The sequence below is a fragment of the Aotus nancymaae genome, unplaced genomic scaffold (genome assembly GCF_030222135.1).
Source record: "Aotus nancymaae isolate 86718 unplaced genomic scaffold, 86718_ANA_hifiasm-v0.15.2.pri h1tg000020l, whole genome shotgun sequence".
In the NCBI taxonomy this organism is placed as follows: domain Eukaryota; kingdom Metazoa; phylum Chordata; class Mammalia; order Primates; family Aotidae; genus Aotus; species Aotus nancymaae.
The window spans coordinates 14,389,343-14,402,941 of NW_026988432.1; the positions used below are offsets into that span (position 1 = coordinate 14,389,343).

Genomic DNA, 13,599 nt, shown 5'->3' on the forward strand with positions numbered 1-13,599 from the left:
GGAGAGGACTTTAATTCTTTAGGAGACACTAGATTAGAAAAAAATAAGGAATTAGTGAGAAAAAAATGATGGAGTGATTAAACATCTATGTTGTTCTCCTTTGAGAAGGTTAACTATGGAAAGAAGAAAAGGGTGTTGGTGGCTACAAACCACAGAAAGGCTGAGAAAGGGTTTTACCTTAGCTCTGCCTCTAATCGCTGACTCATGATCTCACATAAGGCTTTTAACCTCAAGCCATTTGCCTGTAAACGTAACTGGCATAAATAATATCAGGCATGCCCATTTTACAGGACAAGTGCTTCCCTCTCAGACCATAAGCTCGAGGACAGCGGTCGTCCACACCTAATTTACATTCATTTTCCCAAGACAACAGTCCTTTGGAGAATGCCGAGTGGCGTGGGAAGTACGAGCAGGGACGAGCGCCAATCGGCCCGCGGCTTCACTGCTTCCGCTGCGCTGTGCGGCCGCCTCACCGCGCATCCCTCCTGAATTCTTCACCACCGAGATGAGGACTGTGATCGCCCCCATTCCACAGAGGAGTGGAGGAGGAGCAGTCACAGACTCAAAGCCCCCCCAATCGGCAGGTCTTGGAAATGGATGACTTTTTCACTCGCACGCTACGAGGCGACAAGGGATGAGGATGAGAAGGGAAGAGCGCCAAGGCCAATAATTTATCTCAAAGTAAAAGACCTCCTGGGAGAAACAAACAAACCAAAAAGCAAAAACAAAACAAAAACCCGGCTCCGGGCTTCTGCGCTTGCGCTCTCCTAGGTCTACCAGGCAGCCGCCAGCACCTAGGCCAGCGTCTTAGTGCGCCTGCGCCAAGCCCGACTTCCGCCAAGCTCCATCGGCTTCCAGGCTACTTCTCCTGGCCCAGGGAGGGCCTGCGTTTTGGCGAGAGGAGGGAGTCTGGTGACTGGGTGCGCGCGTGCTGATGACGAAAGCGGAAGTACGCGACAGAGGCGGGACCAGAACCCAAGAGGGGCTCGGGATTGCGGAAGTTTGGTGCGGAGGGTCGAACCGCTAGTGGAGCGCAGTGTTGTCTAAAAGAAGTGCCGGAAGGGAGGCTGCAGCTCTCGGTCGGAGAACCACCGACCTCCCCAGTTTGGTAGCTGTTACCCCGGACGCGGTTCGACGTTGCTGCTGTTGGCTCTCCTCGCCCCTCATTCCCTCCGGGAACCGCCCGAGAACTCCGCTATGGCATCCACTTCGCCCAACCTCCAGGTATCATTGCTCATCTCCCGTCCCCTTAGGGAGCTGGGACCTAGGGGAGGCGCGAGAAGCGGGTGGGGGACGAGGAGAAGGGAGGAAGCGGCTGCGCCTGTGGTCGGGGCGGAGGAGGGCGGGTCCGGGGAGCTGCAGCAGGTGGGAGAGGGGCCCGGCTCTCACCGGAAAGGTCGTTTCTGGCCGGCTCTTGGGGTCTCCTGAGCCACTGGCTTTGTGAGACTTCACTTTTGTTGGAGCTTCCCTCTTTCCCCCTCCCCTCCGCCCCGCCCAACCGGACAAGTTCTGGGCAGGTCTCTTCAATCAGTGTTAGGGAGAAAGAAAGAACGTAATGTTTGCAAAAAGCCCTGTTCTGGACCAGTTGAAAAGAGAATGGTCATAGTTCGGTTCCATCTTAGTTTCTCAAGCTGACAGCAGGCCTCTTCTTTCTGAGCTGTCAAGTGGGTAGAAATATGGGAACAGCCCAAGAATCTGAGGTTACAGCCAGCCTACATACAATCTTCGTGAAGCCATTAAATTTATATGTACTCTCCTGTGACTCCCAGATTGTAGTGTGTATGTCGAGGAGTATTCTTAAACTTCTCTGTGGCTCCACTTTCCCTTCCCCACCGCAATGAGCACAGTGTTTTGTACACAAATCATGGAATCCTACGATTTTAGACTTAATCGTTAGTCCTTTGTGGAATGGAATTCGTTCAGAAAAGAAATTCATGTAATACGGTGTCTCCCATCCCCAGAATGGATCTAGGGCTTCAGTTGAGTTTAAAATGTAATGTGGCTTAATGTAGAGGACTCCCAGTCCAGGGAGTCAATTAGAAACAAAAGGGTAGCCTAAAATACTTGTATTGAATCCTTGTCTTGAACTTCCGGTAGTTTGTTGAACAGGCATTTATTGGAGTGCCTGATAGAGGCATCGAAGGTAATGGAAGAACTCCCTAACCCATGATAATTGATTCTGAAGAAAGACCCCTCAAAGTAGACCCACTTAACAGATTAAAATTTCACACACACATACACAAAAAGAGTGGGAAAAGAGGCTTGCTTGGGACTTTTATCTTGAATATCGTCCTAGAAGATTATGAAAATAATGCTTTTATCTTTCACAAAATATAATTGCTACAATGACTCATTTTGTAGAGTAAGTCGTGTCGATTTGTCTGTCTCTTTCCTTCCTTTCTTCCTCCTTCCTTCCTTCCCTTTCTTTCTTTCTTTTCTTTCTCTCTGTCTTTCTGTCTCTCTCTCTCTCTCTCTGTTTCTCTCTCTCTCTCTCTCTCTCTCTCTGTTTCCCAGGCTGCAGTGCAGTGGCGCGATCACAGCTTGCTACAATCTCTGACTCCTGGGTTCAAGCCATTCTCCTGCCTCAGCCTCCCGAGTAGCTGGGACTACAGGCGCCCACCACCACGCCTGGCTGATTTTTGTATTTTTAGTAGAGATGGGGTTTCACCATCCTGGCCCAGGTTTGCCTCGAACTCCTGACCTCAGGTGATCCGCGCACCTCAGCCTCCCAAAGTGCTCGGATTCCAGGCATGAGCCACAGCACCTGGCTGTCTATATCTTTTATACCGAGATTGTATTAAACTAAGATTCAGCAATCTTCACTTGAGTTTTCTGTAGCCCTATTTGGAAAGGTTCTTTTCGGTAAACATATTTGGAAAAAGTGCAGGTCATTTGGTAAAAGTATTTTTCCCTTGGGTACTAAAGGTGATGCTTTTGAAGTGCCCATCTTGTCATCATTGTTAGCTTTTTGACTAGTTTTATTCCACCAACTTCTCATTTGTCAGAGACTTGTGATTTGGATACTCTACAACATAATCTTCATCCATTCACTGATACCTTTCCTTCTGCAAAATTTGCAGGGTATTATTGTTGTTTTGAGACAGTCTTGCTCTGATGCCCAGGCTGGAGTGCAGTGGTATGATCTTGGCTCACTGCAACCTCCACCTCTCAGGTTCAAATGATTCTTGTGCCTCAGCCTCCCATGTAGGTGGGATTACAGGTGCCAGCCACCATGCCCGGGTAATTTTTTCTATTTTTAGTAGAGATGGGGTTTCACCATGTTGGCCAGGCTGGTCTGGAACTCCTGAACTCAAGTGTTCTGCCCGCCTCAGCCTCCCAAAGTGCTGGGATAACAGGTGTGAACCGCAGTGCCTGGCCCCAGAATGCAGCATATTTGAATTGGACTGTTAGATGTTCAGTGAATCAGCTAAAGACTGACCAACATTAAAGGAATAATTGCTACTGTTAAACAGGAGGGATCTTGAATTGTGATTTTATTAGTGGTAGGTTCACATGTGTGCTTTCTCTTTCAACCTTTTCAACCTTCTAACCTAGGAAATTTGGATTAATAGTCACTTAATGACTAACTTCCCCCTGAACAAGGCAAAAATCCCTGTGGCCAGATGCTTACAATCTAATGAGGGAATGCAGATAACTAAAAATAAAAATCATATAATAATATAATAAACCTACACAGTAGTCTCCACTTCTCTGTGGTTTTACTTTCCATAATTTCAATAACCCACTATTAACCTGGGTCCAAAAATTTTTAAATGAAAAATTCAAGAATAAACACTTCATAATTTTTAAACACTGTGTCACAATGCCTGGGTCATTCACTTCACTTCATGTTATCACGTAGGCATTTTATTTCACATCATCACAAGAAGGTTGAGAACAGTGCAATGAGATGTTGAGAGAGAGAAACCACATTCACATAACTTTTATTACAGTATATTGTGATAAAATGCACTGCGCAGGAGGCAAAGTCTATGTGATGGGAGATGGCGAGGGGCCAAATTAGTGTAGTATCCATTCAAATAAAGTGGAAAGGATTGATAAGAGGAGAAAAATTGAAGATGGCAAAGAGTCAGGCTTGTATGTGTTTTTTTTTTTTTTTTTTGGAGAGGAAGTCTCACTTGTTGCCCAGGCTGGAGTGCAGTGGCATGATCTCCACTTTTTGTAACCTCCGCCTCCTGTGTTCAAGTGATTCTCCTGCCTCAGTCCCCCAAGTAGCAGGTAGGATTACAGGCATGTACCACCATATCCAGCTAATTTTTGTATTTTTAGGAGAGAAGGGCGCCATATTGGCCAGGCTGGTCTCAAACTCCTGACTTTAGGTGATCCACCAGCCTTGGCCTCCCAAAATGCTGGGCTTATAGACATGAGCCACTGTGTCCATCTGTGTCTGCATTGTAAAAGTGAGGGAGGAGGAAGAGTCTGGGTTTTCTCCCAGATTTCTGGGTTGGGTGTCTTAGTAGGTAGGGATTGTTTTTGGGAATACAAAAGGAGAGATATTTGGGGCCAGGGCAAGGGAGCAAAATAATTTGGTTTTGAACTTGTTGAATTTGAGATGCTTGTGGAGGCAATCAAATGGAAATGTCCAGTGAGTATTTACATACATATGTGTAGAACTAGGGGGAGGGGACTAGGCTGCAAATAAGATTTTGGGAGTTATTAGCATACAGATGGTAGCAGAGGTTGTAGGCTTACAGAGTCACATCCTGGAGAGTTTGCAGAATAAGGCAAAACAAAGACCAAGGTAGAAATTCTGTGGATTAGTGACATCTAAGGAGAGAGAAACGGGAGCCTGGAAAAGAATTATTAATCCAAAGAGGCGCGGTGGCTCATGCTTGTAATGCCAGCATTTTGGGAGGCCGAGGCAGGGAGATCGCTTGAGCTCAGGACTTTGAGAACAGCCCGGGCAACATGACAAAATCCCCTCTCTACAAAAATTAGCTGGATATGATGGTGCATGCCTATAGCCCCAGCTGCTCCAGAGGCTAAGGTGGAGGATGACTTGAGCCTGCGAGGTGGAGGTTGCAGTGGTCACACCACTGTACTCCAGCCTGGGTAACACAGAGACCCTGTCTAAAAAACTTCTAAAAAAAAAAGGCTAAACCTAGAAGAAAATGGTGTCATGACAGCCAAGAAAGGAGACACTGTCAGCGTATGACACTGTTGTTAGTGTTCAATGCTACAGAGAGGAGTGAGATAAGCGTAACATTTCGCTATCAGGAGGCAGAAAGCATTGCTCTGGGAGAAATAGGAGATGAGGAAACTGAGATGAACATGGATATTCTTTGGGATTTTGCTCTGGAGGCAAAGAGATGAGTAAGATGTAGGGAGAGGAGAACCGAGGAGCTGAGGGGAGTTGGTGTATAGTTTGTGTTCTGCAGATATGAGTCCAAGATAGGACAACACATTTTTCTGCTGAGGGAAAATGGAAAGGTTGGAGAGAGCAGTTGAGGGTCATATCATTGATGGAGTAACTGTCAGCCAAGGAAGGTGGGGATCAGCTCCACACAAAGGAGAAAGAATTGGTCTCAACAGACAGGGCCTGGAACATCTTTTCTCCTGAGGTAGGTGATTGTAGAATTTACCCCATTTCTCAGGGTTTTCTAAGGTGGATGTGTCTGGGTCTCCTAAGTGGAAAAGGACAATTCCACATGTTCCCAACCTTTATATTTCCATATTGATGACTGGACCCTGACTGATGCTGGGGTGATACAGTCACTCAGTCTGTGTCAGCTACTGTGCTAGACTCTGGGAATATAAAGAAATGAAGAAAACAGATAGAACTGCTGTTCTCCTGGAGCTTACATACTAATGGGAGAGAGGTGCCAGTAAATTAAAACAATAAAAAAAACCCATGTGCATGCTCGCACACGCACACACAAAGATCATCAGCCTTAAGTCACTGAAAACCACGTAGGGTGGGAGTAAACAGAGAAGCGAGTCCCGGCCCAAACCTGATGAATATACTTCATGGTCACATACGAGAGGAAGACTCAATGAAGGAGACTGAGAAGGAGCTGCTGGAGAGGTGGGAGGAAAACCCACAAAGTGGTGGTTGGGGGCTCAGCAGAGGACAGTGTCCAAGGAGGAAGAAATAATCGACTTTGCAAAGTACTGTCAAAAGATCAAGAGGACAGAACTGGTGTTTGGATCTAGCATCCTAGAGAGCCTTGATAGGCGCCGTTTTATTATGTGATAAGGGAAAGAGAATAGAGGCCAATCTGGTGAGATTTTTGGCTCCAAAAGGTAGCAGAGAAACAGAACTAACACTGAATAGTGTTTTGTTGTCAAATAAGACTTTTTAAAGGAGGGCTGTTTGTGTGTTGATGGAAGTACCCAGTGGAGAGAAATTGTTGTTAAGAATGACAGAAGTGAGGTAACCAAAAGGAAGAAGATACTGAAAAAGCAGTAGGGAATTTTTTTTTTCATTCATTAAACAATTTTGAGTACCTGTCATATGCCAGCACCATTCTAGGCTTGGGAAGCTCAAGGTGAAGTCCTGTCCTCATGGAGCCTGCCTCCCTAAAGCAGATAGCTAGTGAGTGTGTGTACAGGTAAATGTAATGACAGTGCTGGGATGAGAGAGTGCAGTGGGGGACAGAGAGCAGGCATGAGGTGCAGCCTTTGCTATAGCAAGTTAGGGAGGGCCTCTTTGAGGACTTGCCATTTGAACCAGGACCGAAAAGGAGACATCATGCATCATTCCAGGGAAAGGAAGGAAGAACATTCTAGGTGGGAGGGGTCCAACTGCTCAGGATGCCTGAATGCAAGAGGATTCTAGGGTTCAGAGGAGAACCAAATAGAGCTAAGGCCCAGGTTATTTCAGACCTTGTAGGTCATCTTGTAGCATCAGGATTTTATTGTTTTCAGTGAGAAGCCATCAAAGGTTGTCTTGTATGTTCTCAGATAGCAAGGGAGGGAGCAGGCTTATCACTCATGAGGCTGGGTAGTAGTTTTGACATATACGATAGCAGACTGAACTAGGATGTTAGCAAGGGAGATGGTGAGGATTATATTCAGAAAGAAAATTAGCTCTGACTGAAGAGGAAAGATGTCGTTTGATGGACCAGAGCAGATGGAGCTGGAAGAGGGGAAGACAGGCAGCAGACTGTCAGTATTACCTGTCTGAGATTGAAGAATTCCAGTTAATTGTGAATAAGAGCCAAGACCTCCAGAGGCTGCAGACACAAAGGAATGAACTAAATGCAGAAGTTCACCTGTTGCAGGAGGAGCTACAGCTGCTGCAGGAACAGGGTTCCTGTATGGGGGAAGTAGTCTGGGCCATGAATATGGAGGAAGTGTTAGTCAAGGTGTATCCCAAGGGCAAGTTTGGATTAGATGTGGACAGAAACAGTAACATCAATGACTTGAGACCCAATTGCCAGGTCGTGCTAAGAAATGATTGCTACACACTGCACAGTATCATACCCAACAAGGGAGACCTACTGTTGTCACTAATGATGGTGGAGAAGAAGATAAGAGCCTCAATTTAGGAGATCATTGGTGGACTGGACAAGCAGATTAAGGACATCAGAGAAATGACCGAGCCACCTGTTAAGCATCCCAAGCTCTTTGAAGCACTGGGTATCACACAACCAAAGGCGGTGCCACTGGAAGTGGTTTTGGAGGGGACAGTGAAGTGCTGCAAATTGTGCTGGAGGTGCTCAACCAACTGGATAGCTGAGAGGGAGGCCGCCAGGAAATCAGAGTTAAGGCTGCTTCACTCAGGGCACATCAGCAGAAAAACTGAATTCCAGCTGCACATTTTGAAGATCCATTCTCAGAAAATGAACCTGACCAGGGCTAAGCTTAGGCGAGGAGCATCAGGGGCTGAAGTGAAAGTCCTATACAGAGAAGCCACCATGTATGCCCTGAAGGAACAGTGAGTCCATGTCACCTGGGAGGACTCTGAGATAGCTGTAGCCAGCGTCATGCAGGAGGATAGTGAGCAAAAGATGTCCATCAAGAAACTACGGAAGGGGGTGGATGTCCTTTGTGTGGATCCCTCCGGTAAAGCTTTGTGGAATGAAAAAATAAAATAATTAGCTCCCCAAAGTTAACCATAGAAAATGTGGTTAATTTTATTTCAAATGAAAAATGCTAACAGATATGGTTAATTTTATTTCAGATGAAAAATGTTGACAGAAATAAGGTTGAAGTGGAGCATTCATCAGCAGAAAAAAAACAGATGCATATCCTCTTAATTCATCATCTTTGATTAAAAGTTTAACATGTGCCACCCGGTACAGTGGCTGCATGTAGCTATTTTAATTTTAATTACATAAACCCACTCCTCAGTCACACTAGCCACATTTCAAGTGCTCAGAAGCCATATATGGACATACTCATCATCAGGGAAAGGCTGGCTTAATTAGTACCATGTTTGGAGCTAGATGCTTAAATAATACTAACTGCAGTATAAGAGATTAACAAAAAATCAGCGTGGTGCTGAATGAGAGGAACAAATGGCTGCAGAGGTGAGTGCCACAGCATTTCAAAATCACCTGAGAAGAAAATTATAGTTAGAATAACAAAGAACTTATTTCTAGGCCGGGCACGGGGCTCATGCCTGTGATTGCAGCACTTTGGGAGGGCGAGGTGGGTGGATCACCTGAGGTCAGGAGTTTGAGACCGGCCTAGCCACATGGTGAAACCCCATTTCTACTAAAAATACAAAAATTAGCCAGGTGTGGTGGTAGGCGCCTATAATCCCAGGTACTCGAGAGGCTGAGGCAGGAGAATCACTTGAACCCAGAAGGCGGAGGTTGCAGTAAGCCAAGATGGCACCATTGCACTCCAGCCTGGACAACAAGAGCAAGACTCCGTCTCAAAAAAAAAAAAAAAAGAAAAGAAAAACAATTTATTTCTGCTATGTGGCTTAACCACTAAGCCTTTGAGATGCATTTTTTTTCTTTTTTGAGACCTGATCCTCCCATTTACAGGTCTCAGCTCAGCTATATCCAATCCATGCTCAACTGCTCCAAAATGTAATATTCTTACACATAATTGGTTTCTGAGTTGTTTGAATGATTTTTTGCTTATATACTTATTTTTTAATATCTCTAACCATGATCCCTTTAATTTTTTTTTTTTTTTTACTGGGCACCTATTTCTGTTGAATAGTTTTACTACCTAAATTAGCCTAGTTGTAATGTTTTAATAAATCATGGTCACTCTTTATTTGTATGTGTCTGTGCATATTTTAAAAAATTAAAAATGATTCACTTTTTTTTTGTGATGGAGTCTCACTCTGTCGCCCAGGCTGGAGTGCAGTGGCTTGATCTCGGCTCACTGCGACCCCCGCCTCCTGGGTTCAAGCAATTCTCCTGCCTCAGCCTCCCGAGTAGCTGGGACTACGGGTGCATGCCACTATGCCCAGCTAATTTTTTGTATTTTAATTGAGATGGGCTTTCACCGTGCTGCCCAGGCTGGTCGCGAACTCCTGAGCTCAGGAAAATTTTAGTTTGGGAAAACTGTAGATTTATATACAGTTGTAAAAAATATAGAGAATCCAGCATTCTCTTTATCCAGTTGCCTCCAGTGGTAGCATCTTGTAAAACTGGGACAATATCACAGCCAGGATATTGACATTGATACATTCCACAACTCTTACTCACGTTTTGCCAGTCTTGTCCTCATGTGTTTTTCTGTGTGTGGGTGTGGGTGTGTTTGTGCAGTTTTATCATGTGTAGATTTGTGTTACATTTTGAGAGTTCTTTATGTATTCTAGATACTAGCTCTTTGTTACATATGTTTTGCTAATATTTCTCCCAGTCTATAAATTGTCTTTTCATCCTTTAAAAGGATCTTTTAGAGAGCAAAAATTTTGCCATAAGGTCCAGTTACCATTTTTTTTCTTTTATATAGTGTGCTTTTGATGTCAAATCTAAGAACTCTTTGCCAGCCCCAGATCCTAAGTTTTACATGTTTTCTCTCAAAGTTTTAGCTGGGTGCAGTGGTTTGCACTTGTGGTCTTGCTGCTTGGGGAGGCTAATGCAGGATGATCACTTGAGCCCAGGAGTTTGAGGCTAGCTTAGGCAAGATAGTGAGATCGAATCCCTTCTCAACAAAATAAATAAGAATATAAATTTTGTAGTTTTATATTTAATTCTGTGATCCATTTTTGAGTTAATTTCTGAAGTATTAAGTTTAAGTCAAGATTATTTTAGGTGTATGCTTATGGATGTCTAGTTGCTCTAGCACTACTTCTTACAAAGACTGACTCGGTGCCGTTGACTGGCTTTTTTCATCATTTTCAAAAATCTCTTGGCTTTATTAGTATGGATTTATTTCTGGGAGGTTTTAAAAAAAATACTACAAAAGTAGTCCATATTCCTTATGGACATTTTTTAGAAGATATGAAAAAGTAGAAAATGAAAAATCAATGAAGTTTTATCAGAGATAAGCTCTGTTAAATTTCCTTCCCATCTTTTTCCTGTGCTGCTTTTTTTGCTGTTGTTTCAAATAAATTCATGCTACATATAAGAAGTTGTGTCCTGCTTTTTTAAAATGCCCATTATAAACATTTTCCATGTTATTACGAATATTTTTCAATGTTATTTTAGTGAACCTTTGATATTCTGTTTTGTGGCATTCTTTATGATTTAAGTTTACAGGTTTTGTTTTTGTTGCTTAAAAGACCTCTCTGGTTAATGTCTTTGCTTAGTGAACCTTTTAGTTAATTACTAAATTGAAATATATGAGTATTTTTTAGATTCTTGATATTTCATTGACCCATTGCTTCTGAAGGGTTTTCACCCCCTTTACATTTCCACTATTGTTATATTTTTTAGATTAAAGCAGCATTTAATTTTTGAAAATTTCCCTAAATGCTTTAGTTTGAATTTTCAGATTACTCTATTTCTTATTATTCCTAAATTTAACTTAGCTAGGTGAAAATTATGTGTAAATGTTAGTGATTGGTACTAAAGTAATATTCAGTGGCATTTATTAATATAACAAATGTAATTTGCATCTTATCAACATAATTTATAATAAAATACAATTGTGAATTAGAAAAAAATGTTTTTTTACAGTAACTATTTATTTTTTACTTATTTTTGTTTTCTTTAAAGCCCAGCAAGCTTCTTAGCTTTTTTAAAAAAAACTTTCAATATGATTATTTACTTCAAATTTGTGTTTATGCTTTGATTTAAATGTAATTATTTTGCCTCCCTCAAACAGAAAGCTATTGATCTGGCTAGCAAAGCAGCGCAAGAAGACAAGGCTGGGAACTACGAAGAAGCCCTACAGCTCTACCAACATGCTGTGCAGTATTTTCTCCATGTCGTTAAATGTGAGGCCATAGGTTATATTTTATTTAAAAACACAAAAAGAAAAAATTATTCTATTTCATATCTAAAAATTTGAAAATTCTAACCTATCCATTTGTTAAAAAAATTCCACTTTCTTTCTAGTGATTTTTAAATACTGAGACTTAGCTAGCAAATGTGGCAGCCATCATAGTCATTAATTTGTATATCTAAACATCTTAAAATGTAGTGTAGCCAGTGGAAAATAGGTTGGGAGACATTTTATTTGTGTCTTTACAGATACATACTGCATGTTTATTATGTAGCAGGCACTGTTGTAGGCACTGGGGATATAATAGAAAAAAATGGATGAAAACCCCTGCCCTCATGGCTCTTAAATCTAACGCAGTTGGATAATTGAAGATTTTCTTTTGAGCTTCTCCCATTTAGTTTTGAGGTTTTATGTTAAAGTGAAACTAAGAATGACTCATAACCTGTAAGCTATGGGGGCTCATCCCATCTATTGCATGTGTTGCCAAAGTTCACTTTGAAACAGCTCTGACAGAGCCCTTTATGTAGTAAAATTACGATGTTGGTATTACAGAGAATATATGTGATTTCCATTGATTAATATTGCTTTCCTTCTATTCATTTTTCTTGTAATTGGGTTTGTATAAGACAAGCAACTTGGAACTATGTGCAAAAATGTAAGGGAAGTGTATGAAACCTTTGGAATATTAAATAATTTCCTATTATTTAACATTCACTTAAAATACCCTACTGTCTTGCTCAGATTGTGTTGTTTTGTTTTTTTGAGACAGTCTTGCTCTGTCACCAGGCTAGAGTGCAGTGGCATGATACTGGCTCACTGCAAACTCTGCCTCCTGGGTTCAAGCAATTCTCCTGCCTCAGCCTCCTGAGTAGCTGGGACTACAGGCTTTTTTTTTTTTTTTTTAGTAGAGACATGGTTTTACTGTGTTGGCCAGGATGGTCTCAATCTCTTGACCTCGTGATCCACCCACCTCGGCCTCCCAAAGTGCTGGGATTACAGGTGTGAGTCACTGTGCCTGGCCTCAGATTGTTTTCTGACTCAGACCCACTGTAGGTCTCCAACCCTGCTGAGGGAGGGAGTAAAAAAGAGGTGTGATCATCATTGGCTACAGTGAGTTAACGGTGATCTTTTCTCCTTCTCCCAACATAGAATTTCCTTGTTTAAAAAATACATGAGAGTTCAACCCTTTCTACATAGAACACTAATGGAGAAAAATCTCTCTCATTTCCCTTTAATAGATGAAGCACAGGGTGATAAAGCCAAGCAAAGTATCAGGGCAAAGTGTACAGAATATCTTGATAGAGCAGAAAAACTAAAGGAGTACCTGAAAAATAAAGAGAAGAAAGCGCAGAAGCCAGTGAAAGAGGGACAGCCGAGTCCAGCGGATGAAAAGGGGTATGTGTTTAAAATTGTTCGATTTTACTATAGGTTTTAGCTTTCAATTCGTGAACTAAATTTCTTTTGATTAAACCAGGTGTCGGCAAACTGGCTCATGGGCCAAAGCTGCCCAGCTGCCTGTTTTTGGGAAAAGTTTTATGAGGACACAGCCTTGTCCATTCTTTTGCATATTGTTGTCTAGGGCTGATTTCATGCAATAACAACAAAGTTGCATGGTTGTGTGGAGACTGTATGGCCCATGAAACCAAAAATATTTACTTGGTTGGTCCTTTACAAAAAAAAGTTTGCTGACCCCTAGTTTGCCAAGCTTAATGGATGATATTCCTCAAACCCTTCTTAACTGCTTGCTAGTAGTAGGGGAGAATACTTGTAGGAATAGCAGTCAGTGCTCTGGCCGTTAGCTAATATCGAAGTTTAAGATTATAGGAATGACCTGAGAGTTAAATCTTTGACCACATGGGAAAAATGAAAAGCATCTCCAACAACGTAAATTTCTTTCAGAAATCTTATGCAACATTTTTTGATGTGAATTTGCACTAGATTTGCTTTATGTTGTCATTGTAAAGAAAACAACACAGCATAACTTATAAACATTAAAACTAATTTTTGGCATGTCTTCCTAGATTAGGGAATGTATCACTTCTAGATGCAGAATTTGTTTATTCAGCACATGACATATGTATGCCAAGTTTGTGCTCAGTACTGGGAATATATTCTAACCGCATCCTCTCTGGCTCTCCTATTAATTGATGCCAGTAGTTCCAGGTAACACACCCTTAAGAACATGAGACTTTGGGATGGAGTTACCTGGCCTGGTTGGGTTTGAAAGCGGCAAGATTCTGCTCAGCTTTAGAGGACGTGTTATTCATTGTTCATGGT

General features: G+C 42.3%; 1 protein-coding gene and 1 pseudogene across 1 annotated transcript in view; both read left to right on the top strand.

Annotated features, from left to right (window-relative positions):
• The first annotated feature begins 946 nt into the window (after positions 1-946).
• The window catches only part of VPS4B (vacuolar protein sorting 4 homolog B), a 32,686-nt gene continuing 20,033 nt past the window's right edge, over positions 947-13,599 (top strand). The window contains exons 1-3 of the mRNA XM_012446429.3: positions 947-1,224; positions 11,203-11,314; positions 12,561-12,717. Coding sequence (XP_012301852.1) covers positions 1,198-1,224; positions 11,203-11,314; positions 12,561-12,717 — 296 coding nt within the window. The 5' untranslated portion in view covers positions 947-1,197. The remainder of the gene's footprint in view (positions 1,225-11,202; positions 11,315-12,560; positions 12,718-13,599) is intronic.
• On the top strand, positions 1,528-8,695 carry LOC105712965 (26S proteasome regulatory subunit 8-like; annotated as a pseudogene).